At 41.4% G+C, this 14845-nt stretch overlaps 1 protein-coding gene and 1 long non-coding RNA gene across 6 annotated transcripts in view; one reads left to right on the top strand and one right to left on the bottom strand.

The window, feature by feature from the left end:
- Positions 1-10431, top strand: part of LOC124065910 — a 54868-nt gene extending 44437 nt beyond the window's left edge. Inside the window, exons 2-3 of the long non-coding RNA XR_006844508.1 lie at positions 7874-8619; positions 10245-10431. This is a non-coding gene — a long non-coding RNA (uncharacterized LOC124065910). The remainder of the gene's footprint in view (positions 1-7873; positions 8620-10244) is intronic.
- The window catches only part of grid1a (glutamate receptor, ionotropic, delta 1a), a 210401-nt gene continuing 201979 nt past the window's right edge, over positions 6424-14845 (bottom strand). For 3 of the 5 annotated variants that reach the window (XM_046401816.1, XM_046401819.1, XM_046401818.1), the window contains 4 exons: positions 12550-12716; positions 10664-10904; positions 8177-8312; positions 6424-7198 (listed from right to left, as the gene is read on the bottom strand). In XM_046401816.1, coding sequence (XP_046257772.1) covers positions 6708-7198; positions 8177-8312; positions 10664-10904; positions 12550-12716 — 1035 coding nt within the window. In that variant the 3' untranslated portion in view covers positions 6424-6707. Of the gene's footprint in view, positions 7199-8176; positions 8313-10429; positions 10905-12549; positions 12717-14845 lie in introns of all 5 variants that reach the window. The other 2 variants (XM_046401817.1, XM_046401820.1) reach the window with 2 other exon arrangements.

Here is a 14845-nt window from a genome sequence, read left to right as displayed (position 1 = left end):
ATGCGGAGGGAGTTGCAGCACCTGAGGCCCCTGCAGCCCTGACCTGCCGGGTCCACTTTGCTGTGTGGAGTTCTCGATTACAGCACAGGAATAAGAATAAAAATAATGATGATGATGATAATAATCAATCAGGTTGTTGCTGCATTTGACTAAAAATATAACTTTGATATCACTCATAGCTCCAGTGATAAATCAAGTGAAGGCAGAGACTGTAATGCTTCATGCTGAGGTCCTGCGGTTCAAGTCGCAGCCTTTTACAGTCACCACTCTGAAAACACACTCCTGCATTAATACTGACTGCTGAGATAGCTTGTTTCACTGGCTCTGTGGAGGTGAACGTGTCTCCTTCTCCCATAAAATATTTGTAAGACCTTTTTTTTCTTTTTTCCCCTCATGTTTGGCAGAAGCCTGCGCTGCTTACATCCGTATTTATTTGCTTGCGGCCATCTTTGTTTCTTGGCGCGTTACCAGCGCCTGTAGATCAGATGAACGGTATGAGGCCAGTCCTGGGAACGCGTATCGTGTCACCACTCATAAAGGCGTTTCTCTGTCGTGCTACTGGAGGTCAAAAACCTAACAGGGAAGCTTCAACAAGATCGAACGAGATTTCCACACGTTTGGAGTTTTTTATTTTTAATCTCACCTTAGACTGCTGGTTTGGTTAAACTGCCAGTCCACGCATTTTATGAGGCTTTGCAGCAATCATGTTATGAATAATAACTTTCATATTTTTAAAGGTTAATTGCACACTTTGTCTGAGAAAATGGATTTGTAGAAGAATCTGTCGTACCATGAAAAAGTTACTTTCGTAGTTCTTAAAAAATGTACTCATTTCATGTTTTTCTCACTCAGTGATACTGATTTAATACTGCGTGTTGTGCTGGTGGTGTGTTGGTCATTTAAGCCATGTGACGGGTACAGCAGGAGAACCTGAATTCGTGGACACAGTAGCCGTTGTACTTATGTGGGCACATACTGCTATTCTAGGGCACGTATACACGTAAGCCACGACAGTTCAGGTGTCACATGTCTGTCTTCAAAACGACCCAAAGTAAGACAATTGGCCATAGTGGACACCAGCCACATAAAACTGATTCACGTAAAGAAAAGCAGTTCCTCATGACAATGGAGCTCAGACATACATAGAATTGTATGATATACATACATGTATAAAACATGAACTTAAACACTAAAACACTGCAGAGTATGTAGAAGTGGCTTCTGCCTCTGTTAACTTGTCTCACTCATAGAACTGGTGTTAATCTTTTTTTCTTTTCTTTTCTTTTTTTTTTTTCATTGTCAGCAGATCTAACGAGCAGGCCAAAAACAACAGATTCTTAATCATTTAACAAGTTTTACAGGTTTAGTCAGCATGGAACCAACACAGTGACTGTGAGTTTCAGCAAATTAAAAAAGGAAACCCTGGCACCAAAACTCTCCTCTTGGAAAAAGTTTAAAGGTGCTAAAACAAGTTTTTTTTTGTAAGAAACTCTAGTCATTTAGTGTCTGAGTTTCTGGTGGCTTTAATTTTTGAACAACATTGGAGGTCTTTGAAAATACTGCAAGCTGTGTCTGCGCAGAGCGTATACACACAGCGCACTTGTTAGCAGGATAAACTCCTTTGTTTTGGTCTCTTCAGGGGATTTGTAGCTGCGTCTTCAAACTGCTCCTCTCCATACATATGATAGCGCTGCTGCTAAAGGCTCCTCGCTGCCCGCCGGCTGCAGCGGCAATGCAACAATCCTCAGTTTGATCCGAGTTGATTCACGGACAGTAGCTAACCTTGTTGTCAGATGTACGTAATGTACAGGGCGGATTTGAAACTCGCTTGTCATTCGGCCATGAAGGCTGTTGTCATGGTTGCGGAAAATAAAAAAAAAAACAGCCCTGCAAACTCTACTCTTACTTGTGGACTATTTTTCTCACTGTAGTGTGTGCTGTGACTATTTACTGCTCAAATCAAATGTCTTTGCCTCAGTACAAAAGGGTTATCACGGCACATTCACATAGAACATTTAAGACACGTTGGTTCCACAACGCTAAGGCAAAGAATTGTTTCTAAAGTTTGGATATTTTTATGCAGGTAGTCAGATTTAAGACTGTCGATGGAGCATGAAATAATTTAATAAGAAGTTATGAATACATAATTCAACAGTAAAGCACTTTACTAATATGAAATAACATTGTGTAACACCTGTACTCACACAGCAGAGGCCCTTTTGCTTCATGAAAAATTCAACATTTTCTAAAGCAGTGTTTCTTATTATAATGCCAGGAATGAAGGAGTGTTTTCTCTCTGCCGTCGGTGGAAGCAGGAGGTTTGGGCTTCTTTTAGTCCCAAAGGTTTTCAGGAGAAAAGCTCCTTTTATCTCACCTAAGAAGTTGTACTCGATTCTGTTCCATCATCACATTGTGGTCTGTTTTTGTCTCATTCAGGAAACGGTTGACTAATTTATTCTTCTCCTGAGGGCATTTGATTGTCATCAGTTGGTTTTAGTTTATCTTTAAAATACCAGCCAAAAGACAAGAGTTTATTGTGTTCAGTCGTTTGGTTTCTGACTAATTGCTTTAAAGTTCACATGTTTCCTTTGGGCACGCAGAAGAGTTCATCAAAGAGCTTTCATTTGATCGTTCTCACTTATTTCTGGTCAAATTATAACTTAAGCACCTCAGTTCCTGTTTTTATGCTTAACTTATTCTTTAATTTTTTATCCTCACTCAAACTACTTTTTAATGTTTTTTTTCCCCAAAGTGGACTATAAGCAGATATTAGCAGTAATTTATCAAGGCAGCATGAAAACAGTTTTTTCCCCCTGAAAGAGGCTCAGATAAAGAGCTCCAGCATCATGTGTAAATATGCCCACTTGTAGTTTGTTTACCCTCTCAAACTTTCACTGGAGCACTGGAGCAGCTAGTGGGTTTATTAATAGTAATGCATTTTAAATTATTGCAGTCTGAACAGCCTGAAGACTGAATCACAACCTTTTTTTTTTCTCACTTTTTGTTTTTTTGTTTAACTTGCATCTGCTCTTATTGAATATTATTGAAAATTGTATTAAATTATGCACCTTAAGGACTGCCTGCATACAGTCGTGTGCACAAGCACTGCTTGTTTATTACCAGAAGATGAAGTGTTTTGCTAATCATACGCTTAACTTCACTAACAGAAGAAAGTATGTATGTGCTGCCTTGGAACTGTGGAGGTTCGGGTGATCATTTTTCTTCATGGAATTGGCCGTAAGATCAAAATTCGATAAGATCTTTTTTTACTGTCAGTCAGATTCAGCTTTTCTGACTCAGATATCATGAGAGGAGGAGTGGAAGAAAAGAGGCTGCAAGATTCAGAGGTGCTTTACATGTATATTGTATGTATTTGCGTTTGCAACTTTCATGACTTATGAAAAGCACATGTTTGTAAATGCTTTTTGGCTTTTTTGATCGGCTTTGGGTTGCAGTAGTTAAGTCATTAATAACTGAATTATTTATACTCAGTCTGTAATACACAGGAATCAGCAATCACACAGTCATATCCAGTAACAGAAACATCATGCTGGCTACAGTTAATGCACAAAAACAATCAAAGAAATAAAAATATCAGAATCCGACGTGTTGAACAGATGACTCCAGAAAGATGCTCTAATATTTACAATCACGTGTCTAAAGGATGAAAATCTCTCATATTCAGATTTGATATTTGTGTGACCCGTGTCACTTTCATAGGTTAACATTTCCACTTGAGGCCCATTGATGGTGGTGTTAACGGGCGTCTAAATGTGTCTTGTATTTGAAATGAGTGGATTTTGTCAGACTTGCTTCAGCCTGTTTGTCTAACTCTCAGCAAAGAGAGAAATTAAGCATATTTTCCGAAATATCAAATTGCTGTTTTTGAATACATGTAGCGGAGTCAGTTTCCATTTAATTAGAGCTCTCCATGTGATATTCACGTCGTCTATCGATGGCTCTATGGGTAAAAACAAAACAAAACAGAAAAACAAACTCATCACCAGAAAAAGATGATCTCTCCTTGGTGAAAGGATGAGAGTTAAAAATACTCCTGTAGCATAACTACGTGACCTGCGTATGTTACGTGTAATCTTGACCCATATTGTGTGAGGATAAGACGATAAAGACGGGCAGATTCTTAGATGTGAGGCACTAAATGTGAAAAAAAAAAAATTCAAGTCAGTGTCAAATTAAAAGTTTTGAGGGCAAAGGGGGGAAAAAAAAGCAAACAGCTTCCCCTAAGGAGTTGAAAGTGAAAGCTCTGCATTCACTTCAAGGTATGATGGCCAATGAATGGATAATAAGGCAGCAGAGGCAGTCTGGACAGACGGTCAGTGATCTCCCCGCAGGGAGAATAGAAGTTATTTTACAGCAGATTGCCTCACACTGCCCACACGAGCTAATTATACAGACTATTCATGCGAGTCTTGTATGGCGGAATTGTATAATTACAAAGACCCTGTTCCTGTGATAATGTGCTGTGAGAAAAACTGATAGAGATTTTGGTTTTACAAGCGATACGAGTCCATTCGTGTGATTTTCTTCCTCGCACAGCACATTATCCGCATTTCTGCATTAAGATTTTTTACTTGCACGTGTATTCATGCTATCTTGCGTTACGTGACGTTTAAAATTAGACTTGTCTTCAAAGATGACCTCTTCAGTAATCCCTTCACATGAGAGTAATCTCAGTAGCTCCTCTGGGGACTTGGATTTTATTTTTAAGGCGTGCAAAGTGAGGCAAGAGCTTCTGTGTGTGCTGCATCTGATGGTGGAGGTGAAAAAGGCCATGTCATAAGATGAGTCTTGACGTAAAGTGGTGGCAGTGGACTGTTTGCGTTAGGCAAAAACAGGAAGTGCGTCCCTGACAGGACTGAGCTCAGCCCTAAGAAAAAGGTCAGTGGTTCCTTTGAGCGCAGCCATGAAGAATTTACAGCATCGCTCGGCACCACGTCGAAGACTGGCAGGCAGGACCGCCGGACAGGGAAGGTGATGGGGGCAAATCAACAGTCTCGGCACACACACACACACGAGTACCGACAGATCTCCTGACTCGAGAACACTGAAGTGCATGCACACAGACAAACTTGAGGGAAGCAATTTCAAAAGTCCTCGCTCCCCTTTTGAAGTTTTCAACTTTAGGGGCACAGTGCAGCAAACTGGAGCCACCTTAGTTATTATTTCAGACAAACGCTCTCCCGCCATGGGATGAAGCGGGCCAAGTGCCACCCCAGTCAGCACAGTTGGCAGCTTTTGGAATGAGGAGTCGCATTCTTGTAGCTGTAGCAGCATCTCCTGTGGGGATTATTATTTTTATTGTTTTCTGACAGCAAAAGTCTTTCCCTTCAGGTGAAAATAAGCAGATGGCGACTCGGTGTGTGTGTGTTTGAGGAGGCAGATGTTAAGTCTCTGCTCCGTCCAGGCCAGCAGTGTGGTTCAGTGGCTGCAGTGCCGCCGCACACACAGGGAGGGAATGGCGGTTGTCTGTTTTTAGCGTTCCGGCGAAGAACAACCTCCTGTTGACGGAGAGGGCGGTGATGGCAACACCGGTTTTTCTTTGTGTCAGTTGTCACGGTGACGAGTTGCAGCTCAACACACGTGTGTCACGCGATGCGACGTCTTGTCTGGAGAGGTTTGCTTGGTAATTTAGTGTCTTTCATAGTGTCTTTCCCTGAGGCCTTGCTGTGTTTCCTCCTAGTGATTTTAGCAAACTGTTCCTTTACAAATCGATCTCTGAGGGGTCCGGCGACGTTTGATCTACTTTCAGAATTCCCAAATGAGAAGTCAAACTAATTCCTGCACCTGGTTAGCACTGACACATCGTTAGATAGATGGACCAACAAATGAAAGATCTAACAAATCCTTTCCTGGCAAATTAAGTTTGATTCCTGCTACAAGACAATAAACTACGTCTTCTCGTGATAAGCACAGTTAAGAAATTTAATAAATAGAAACTGAAGAGGGAAATGGAGAGAAGAAGAGTAAATGCAGTGGGCTGCTGATAATACTTCTCAGTAAGTTAAAAAAAGAGCAAATGATCATACAGGGTGATTTTTATTTTAAGTTTAAGTTTTATATTTAAATTTTAAACCATAACTAATTAACTTTAATGAGTATGTAGGAGCTGTGATTTACTACACTAACTATGATGCCAGATAATATGTGATGAAACATTTCAGGCTTTCGTTTTCAGATGCTGACAGCACAGCTGGTTTAGGCTAAACACGTTTCCAAGCACACATCTCACATTTTTTTTTATTACACTTTTTATTTTTTTTTCATATGAAACAAATCAATTCTTCCAATATCTTTGAAGTGTGAAATGTATTTTTTTTTTATCATTAATTCTCACAGTACATTCAGTTAATGTTGATCTGAAAGAAAACATCTTTGAACTTGGCACTTAGAAAACAACCACGAAGAATTGTCACCTTTATTCATTTAGAACAAAATTTACAAAGCCATTCAAACAGTCATTTTTTTTAATACTTTTATGTTTTTTAAACTCAACTGTTGAATATTCAAAATACACTTTTTAATGTTGCTTCTCTCTTTCTCTTTGTACTTACAAATATGTACATGAAAGTCTCAGTGTCTTATGTGTGTCGTCCAACTGACTCTTCTTCTTCACTGGTAATAAAAATCCTTTTTTTTTTCTTTTTTTTTAGTGTTTTATTTATATCTCTTCACACTGTTAGCACTGCTTAGCTCTCCACTATTCTGTTTGAGCTCAAGTGTCTGTGAGTGTTCGGCGTGCTCAGATGGATGTCCCGTGGCTGGGCTCGCTGGCTTCTGGGATGGGTCCTCCTGGCACTGGTTGGTAGGACATTGGCATGGGTGTTTTGACTGGGCTCTGCCGGAAGAGGCCCCCATTGGGGGCCCTGTGTTTGCAGCGGATAGACGGCATGGTGGCACTGCTGAGGGGCAGGGGCAAGGTTCTGCCTGCGGTGGCGCCCAATGTCCTTCCTGCCCCGTGGCCCTCTTGAAGGAAGGTGGTCACAGACAGCCGTGGCGGCCCCCGATGGGCTGGGTAGTCCCGAGTAGCCAACGCCTCCAGGGACTGGCTGGGCTGCATGCTGCCAATGTCCAGGGCAGAGATCTCGATAGACTGGCCTGGCAGTTGTTTGTGGGCCAAGTCCTCGTCCAGGAGGCTGTTCAATCGCTGGTGGACCTGTTCCAGGTTCACCTCTTTGTCCTAAAGATAGATGGAAAGAAGCCGTAGGAGAGTGTGGGGCATAAAGGAAAAGGATAGTGAATAGAGGTTTTAATGGAATGGAAGGGAATTAAGGAGGAACGTGATAAAGAATAAGAGTGAAATGAATGTGCAGTGAAAGGGGTTAAGAGGTTAAAAGAAAGAATGGGATGGAGATAAAGAGAGTGAACGAAGACAGAAAGACAGGTTACAATGGCTGTTTAATCATCACTGTTGTGACCAGTTTACATGCAATACAGTACGCTAGTCTATTATTCATTTAGAGCAAGTCTAATGTATGTCTGTTAACGTAACACACAGGTTTAGTTCAGCTTTATTCAGGAAACCCAAATATATGAATTAATAATTTGCTGGATTTTTTTTTTTTTTGAGCAACCAACATTGAGAGAGACATTACATTACAACACTAAATCTTAAATATGGGGGTCATAAAGGGTAATGTCTCTACTCTACTGAGTTTAAATGAAAATGTCTCTTCATGCAGAAGTGTTTAAATTTTCTCCACAATTAGGTTACCACACATCAACAGTAGGCAACTCCTGCATGAAGAGCATCAGCCAGTGGAGACACATCTGATGAATCAGTCTTTGTGAGACAATGTAATTAATGTCGCTTAATTTCTAAAATATTCCTATTTTTGTTTTTTTTTTTCCCCAGAAACACACTTCAATGAGGCAACACAAATATGGGGGAGGAGAGGGAGAAGCCAAGTAATTGCTGTCACTTTTTGGCTGCACCTTGCCCTCAACACAATATTTTCTATCATCATGCAGCTATGTAACTGAGCCACGCTGACGACAGACAAAACAAAACAAATCAACAAAGGCCAGATAACAGGAGAGACCATGTGGTGAGATGACAGATGAAGCAACTACCAGCTACCCCTGCCCGGCCCCATGCCCCGCCCCCTTTTGCCCTGACACAGCCAATGACCATACAGTATGTCAGGCCTCTCCTGACCTGCGTCAAGAGCCTCCTCCCAGTCTCCCTCTCTGTCTGTCCATATGTCCCGCCTCCCTTCTGCTGCAGTGCTTGTTATGACATTATATGTCAATGGACCAGAAACCCTTTTCAGACTGTAATCCTTTGTCACCTGCTGAAGATCATAAACAACAATGTGTAACCAGAAGGGTCCCCTTTGAATCCGGACATTGACATATAATTGCAATTAGTAACTACTTAGTTAACAAAAGGAATTATTCAGCACTTTGGGAAATAGTCTTATTCGGCTGTCTGAGAACTGGATGGGAAGAGCTGTGCTACTCCCATGTCCGTATGTTGTGAAGCTGAAGGAGCTATTTTGGGAGCCCCTCGTTTCAGACGGATCATTTTCTTCAGAGACAATGTCAAGCCACTGACAACTGAAGAACTTCCTGGTCTTGAATGGGCATGAAAGTCTCCTGGTTAAATGATCAGTACAGAAGTTAAAATAAAATATCAACCGTGCATGTGAAAACATAAGGTTAAACTGTACGTTTTTATGGACTGTGTCTCCTAAGGTGTATTTCAGTAGAAGCATCCAATCAAAAAGCTTAAAATTCTGTTACATCAAGATGAAAGTGCTGCTAAAAAGCTCACAAATGAAGTCAAATGTAAAGCAACGTGTCGTTTTACAAGACGTTACTGTAACTGTCTTTCGCTGCATGAAGTTCCCACCAGCGGGGTCAGAGCCAGGCTTTATGCTAAGCTAAGCTAACCATCTGCTGGTTGCAGCTTCTTATTTAATGCAATAGTCCTGACAGAGGTTTCAATCCTCTTCAACTCCTAGGATGAAAACAAATAAGGCCATTTCCCAAAACATTGAACTATTCCTTTAAATGGCTGATATGTTCAGGCTTGCAGTAGTTTTTGTTCGAAATGGCTGTCATAATGTCCACATACTGTATGTTTGTGCTGTCATGGTGCCGGTGATACTTGGAACAACTGAAAGTGATGCTCCACCCAAATCTTTTGATATTAAACACTTGCTCCCTGCAGGCTTGAAAGGTAGCTGCTAAAAATTGTGGCTGTTTTTCACGACTGGTTTAGTCTTCGGTTTGCTCATTTTTGTAATGAAATGGAGAAAAACGGCAAATCCTCACATGTTAAACGGAGGAAAAATGCCTTTTACAAGTTCAGGTGTTTTGCTTTGTCCTACCAACAGTACAAAACTCAAAGACACTCAATTTGCAATGGCTTTAAAAAAACTAATGATCAAATTCATTTCCTATCAGACATATTGCTTCTTTCCTGATCTTTTTTAAACTGAATTATTACTGAAATTTTTTTTCCCAGCAAACAACTCACTGTTTAAGTTGGGCATTGCTGAGGATACAGATGGACAGCAGTAACCAGGAAAACTACTTGCCTCTCACAGTTACATTTCAGGCCTGCAGAGGATGAGTGTTTGATGCTCAAAAGACTGATTGTTGGGTCGAAAATCACTTCAAGACATGTCTACAAACACAATAATAATGGAGCACGCAATTGTGATTATACGCAAACACATCTGACACATTTTCTATCTAAAGAAAAGAGTAACAGTGATGTTTGTTGTGACTCTCGCATGACGGCAGTATGTGGTTATTATGAGAGCAGCTGCACACAAAGACTGAAATGGAAAATCAACAGCAGTAACTCAAACTCTGACATGCACCAAAGACCAGCATGGGTGGAGTTTGATTTACTGTGCGTCATTTCAGAACAGGACTGGGTCTTAAATGGATGTCCTCAGCCGGTGATTCTTATTGGATTGTTGGACTGTCAAGTCAAACAGGCAGGTCAAGGCTCAGATTCTTCACTATCTGCTTTTGCTCACACTTTAGTTTAGGGATCCATGTCAAGCCTTAGTTGTCTGGACGCCTCATGCAGAGTGGCTGCCCAGTCGACAGCAGCAAGATGAAGTCAGAGCTCTAAAGCATTAAGACTTGAATGGATTAGCTAAAGAGAGCTATTGTACAACTGAAGCACTTATCGACTCAGAAGTACAATTTCTGTGTGTGGTTTCGAATTTGTGATGAAAGCGTTTTATCTGCTTCTGTCCTTCCAGCTGCGGTTCCCTCACATGAGCACCAGTGAGTGACTTCAGGCCTCAATGTGGGCATTAATGCTTTCATGTGTCATATGCGAGAGAAGCCTCAGAAGTCCCTGACGAAGCACCCCAACCTCTCTCCCAACATGAGAAAGAATGAGTAGATTGATCACATGATGTCTGAACTATCATCAGGGGCACACCTATTATAACTGGGTGTACTGCAGCTCTACTAAATCGGGGCTGGCGTCAGCGCCTGCTGGATCCATAAAGTAGAGTGTGGCAGTGGCATCTCTGGGCAGGACCGGGGGGCCCGGGGGTCTGGGTCTCGACCGGGGCCTTGGTGGGGCAGGGGGACCCGTGGTGGCCACCATGGCCCGGTTCTGGGTTAGCAGGCTTGGGCCTGGGCCCTGGCCCGACGAGTTGTCGGTGGTCACCTCTTTGGGCTGCTCTCTCCGGCAGTGGTTGCTGTTCCACCAGGTCTCCAGTGCAGCCACCAGGAGGGCCAGCAGCAGCCCGGCAGCCAGGATGCAGAAGACACCGGCAAAGCTGTGGAGACGCAGCGCTCGTCCCTCCGGCTGGGCATCTGCATGGCTCTGCAGGTCACAGCGGCCTTTCTTTGGCCACCATTTCTGCTTCAGGATGTCCAGGTCACCCTTCTCCTGAAGCTCCAGTATCCTGTGGACACAAAAGACTAAGTGGATCTTTCACATGCAGTGGGTGCACACCTTCATGTGAGAGCACAAATCCTTCAGCAGCACCAATTCAGACTTTGTTAAATGCTGGTTAACCAAATTATAAAGAGAATTTAGTAAAGAATAGAAAATTAAAGAAGAAGAAACATGAGGGAAAATCAGGAAATTAGACTGCTCTGAATGAATTTAATTACATTATAACTTTGTAGCTCGTGAAATAAAACTAATGAAAAAAGAAAAGGAAAAAAACAGAAACTTGGCGTACTGCATTAGCATTGATTGTTTAAGACCCATAATGGGTAAAACGCTATGAAAAGCTGCAGTTTGCACAGCAGTAGAGCATAATATGTGATACTGACACGCTGTTGAAACAACTTCTAAATGCTAACAAGTGCAGAAAAACAGTTCTGCATGAACAAGGCAAAGAAAAACAACCAGGGCCTCAACATTAATTGGCTTCATATCAAACTGTATGCAAGGAAACAAAGACAATCAAATCCTTACAGTCAGCCCATTAGTTAGCGTACGGGGACTGACGGGTGGATGGACGTTGTAGAGGAGAATGATGATGGCAGGGTACAAACAGGCAAGGCAATGAATCTGTCCTATCAGAGAGGTTAACCTTCTGCACAGTCATTATTCAGCCTCAACAGTGACTTGCACCTAAGTGTTTGTGCACAGTCAGACCATGTGCAAACAGCTGCCAAAGCCGTTGACATTTATAGTCCAGAAACATCACAGCCTCCAACTCCTTTCTTTCCGGCAAGCCATGTATTTAAGATCTTTCACAGGGACGCTGTTCGTTTGGGTTTTTTTTAAACTCCTGTTTCAAATGCTGTTTGTCCTGAATCTGTGTTTTACAAGCAGGAGAAAGTTTGCAGTCTTGATTTAAAATTCGCTCCCATCAATCTTGTAAAGCTGAACTGAAAATGTTTGGAGCAGCATATTTCTGTCTTGTGTCTGGGAAAAATAAAACCAGACTAAAGAAAAACACGGTGCAAAGCGTATGGACTGAACATATGAAGGATGTACTTTAGTTGTCAGCCTCTTCAAGAGAAACTGTGATTAGAAATGAGCAGTTTGCAAAAGTTAAAACTGCACTTTTAAGTTTTTCTATACATCAGTCAACTTTAATGCTGAAAACTGTGGTTTATTACAACTTCAACTTCAAGTACAACTTCAGCGTGGATTATTTTGCTCTCTGGCCATGTGTTTTGTCAATATTGAAAAAGCTGACCCCGCCAAAATAATCGCTTAGTTCTGGAAACACGGTCTCATCTCTAAGTCCAGCCAGGAAACAGTTCCAAACACACAGATCATCACACACACATTGTAAACAAACCTGTGAAATGACTGTTAACACCATTACAGCAGAGCTCACTTTCAGTTACCACCAAATAAAGTTTGTTTGCTAATCTGGGTGTACTGTCAGCTCATTTACAAAACCCGCGTGATGGTGTGACGGCTTGCATTTCATGCCCAGTCGGATCGGGTTTTGGCGATGTCTCGACGTTTTCAAATCTCAGAAACTGTTTAGTGAGGACAGCGTTGTCACAACTGATAGAAACAAGGTCCAGTTAGTAACACAGATACCAATACAAGTATAAAATATATACCGACACACATACTTCTGAGAGAAGAGGTCTCTGTAAGGACTGCCGTGCTGCAGGGCCATGCCGTAGCCTCTGGTGCTCATGCTGTTTCCGGCTACAGTCAGCGTGCAGTCGTCATCTGTCAGAGCAGCATATTCTACCACGGCCATGTCCCACAGAAAGGCATACGACTCTCGCTTTGCCTGGAGAGTTCAGCAAACGTTTCCATAGCACACACACAGAAGACATATGCAAAGGATAAATACATGAACGATGTGCTTAATGGACATTGAAATTAGTTCAGCTTAGAGTCCTTCTCTTAATGAAGTTTTCCGGTTTTATGTACCCCATGAAAAACAAAGATTACTCCCTGCACCCTAAGTAAATACTCCTCCCTACACAAGTAGATACAATGCGTAGATAAAACTATTGTCTTTAAGACGCACCTCACGATCCTCCCATTAATTCTCACTATAACTTTATGATTTCTGAGCTTTTCCCTCATCATGTCCCACCCCAGCATCCTGTCATCAGCACCTGTAAGGTGAATTACAGAGTGAAGACATCAACCTGTGATTTTTATTGGTCACGTTAGGAAATAATTACAACAGTCTGGCTGAAAGATGTTTTTCTTGGAATTTTTACTCCTTGAACCCCCGCAGCCTGTGTTGGTGAGAGAGTGGCGCATGGGAAGCAGCACTAAATATGTGCAAAGAAATTAGCATAAACATCATGGCTGCTCATTAGCAGTGTTGAGGCTAACATGTGGCAGTAACTTCATTTCCTTTGGCAGTAACTAGCACTCTGACCCATTATTTATTTATTTATGTTAAATTAACTAAAGGCTCAAAAGTTGACCTGATCTTGTGTGGATATGTTAGCACATGCACGATGATGGCGGGCAGGTCAAGTTTCTTACTGTGGTGCTATTCTCAAGGGCAGAAGTTAAAAAGTTAAAGAACACACATTAAATAGGATGCACTTGATCTCTTTACAAAGATGAAGAAAATACCTGCAACCATTTTTTTTTTTTCTCGCTTTGCATTCCTCTGTGTGTAGCATATTTTCAGAGACGTGATCGTGTGCTGTATCGCCTCAAGCGCACATTGCAGAGAGTGTGTAGAACAACCACAGCTGAAAATCTGTCTGAAATCTGTTGGGAGTTTGGTTTATGCTGTTTTTTTTATTCCTTCTGCTGAATGCATTTCTCTGGCTTTCTTCCTTGTGGTGTCCTCACATTCCTAACATACCTATCTTCCAGATTAACACTGTGCTCAGCTGACCAGCCCTTCCACCTCACATCCTGTTAGCACTACACGAGTTCAGTTACCTTGCCCTGCGGTACACTGTGGAAAAGAAACTGTATGGTGTCTTTATTTGTTCTGCTGATAGGCCTTTATGGAGAGCACTGATTAAACAATTTAGTGTGGATACTGTTTGATAATGATCAATGGCCAATCAATTGGAGCAGCTGGACACATATTGGAAAAATCCCACTGAATCTCCAAAGAATTAAACTGAAATTAAGAGATAACTGTGAATAAAATGGCTTCTTTTCAATTTTGATTCTTTTCAATTGATGTATCTGCACAAAGCCAAATAACCTGCATACACTCAATGTAATTAGCCTCAGTTATTTACTTAGTAAAGCACTTATTTGACATTAGATGACATTATATGTGGATCCTAATGAGGAAAACATTTAACAGTTGTTTTTGGAGGGAAATGTATGAAGGACAGTCGAGCCTTCCCCAGGAAAATGAAATGTATATTCAACTGCTGGACCTGCCCAATGTTCTCATCTGTCACCAGCTTGTGAGAGTTTTCATCTTTCATTTTGGGAAATTGTTAAATGGTCAACTTAAAACTGCAATGTTGCCTTAAAAAACTGGTACAATGTAGTAGTTGTTATTTTTAAAGGTGAGCAAACTAGTTGGCTCACAAGTACACCAACCATTATCTCGCTCTCTACTTGCTGTAAATAGTTACTAAGTAATGAAATTAACTACTGTAACATGACCATATGCAAAAAAATGCTTAAAAGTATAAAAAACACAATGCCAGCTAGCAATTATGGAGTATGATAAGTTAGGGTCTATTTTTCCCTCTCACTGGTGCCAGTAAATGTCGAGCTTCAGCTCAAACTACAACCAAGAAATGTAAGATTTAATATCATCTTGTATGCTGAGCAGTTTGGTGAAAACAGATTTGTTCACAGTGTTAGCAGCTGGCTGTACTCAGGAGCTACGTAGGGAAAATGTCAAAATTACCCTGATGGTAGGACATTAGTATTATTTAATGGTATTTTATTACAATGCAAGTTGTTATTTTG

Source organism: Scatophagus argus, chromosome 10 (assembly GCF_020382885.2).
Source record: "Scatophagus argus isolate fScaArg1 chromosome 10, fScaArg1.pri, whole genome shotgun sequence".
Lineage (NCBI taxonomy): Eukaryota > Metazoa > Chordata > Actinopteri > Scatophagidae > Scatophagus > Scatophagus argus.
The sequence above is the reverse complement of the archived record's forward strand: the minus strand, read 5'-3'. Positions and strand labels throughout refer to the sequence as shown.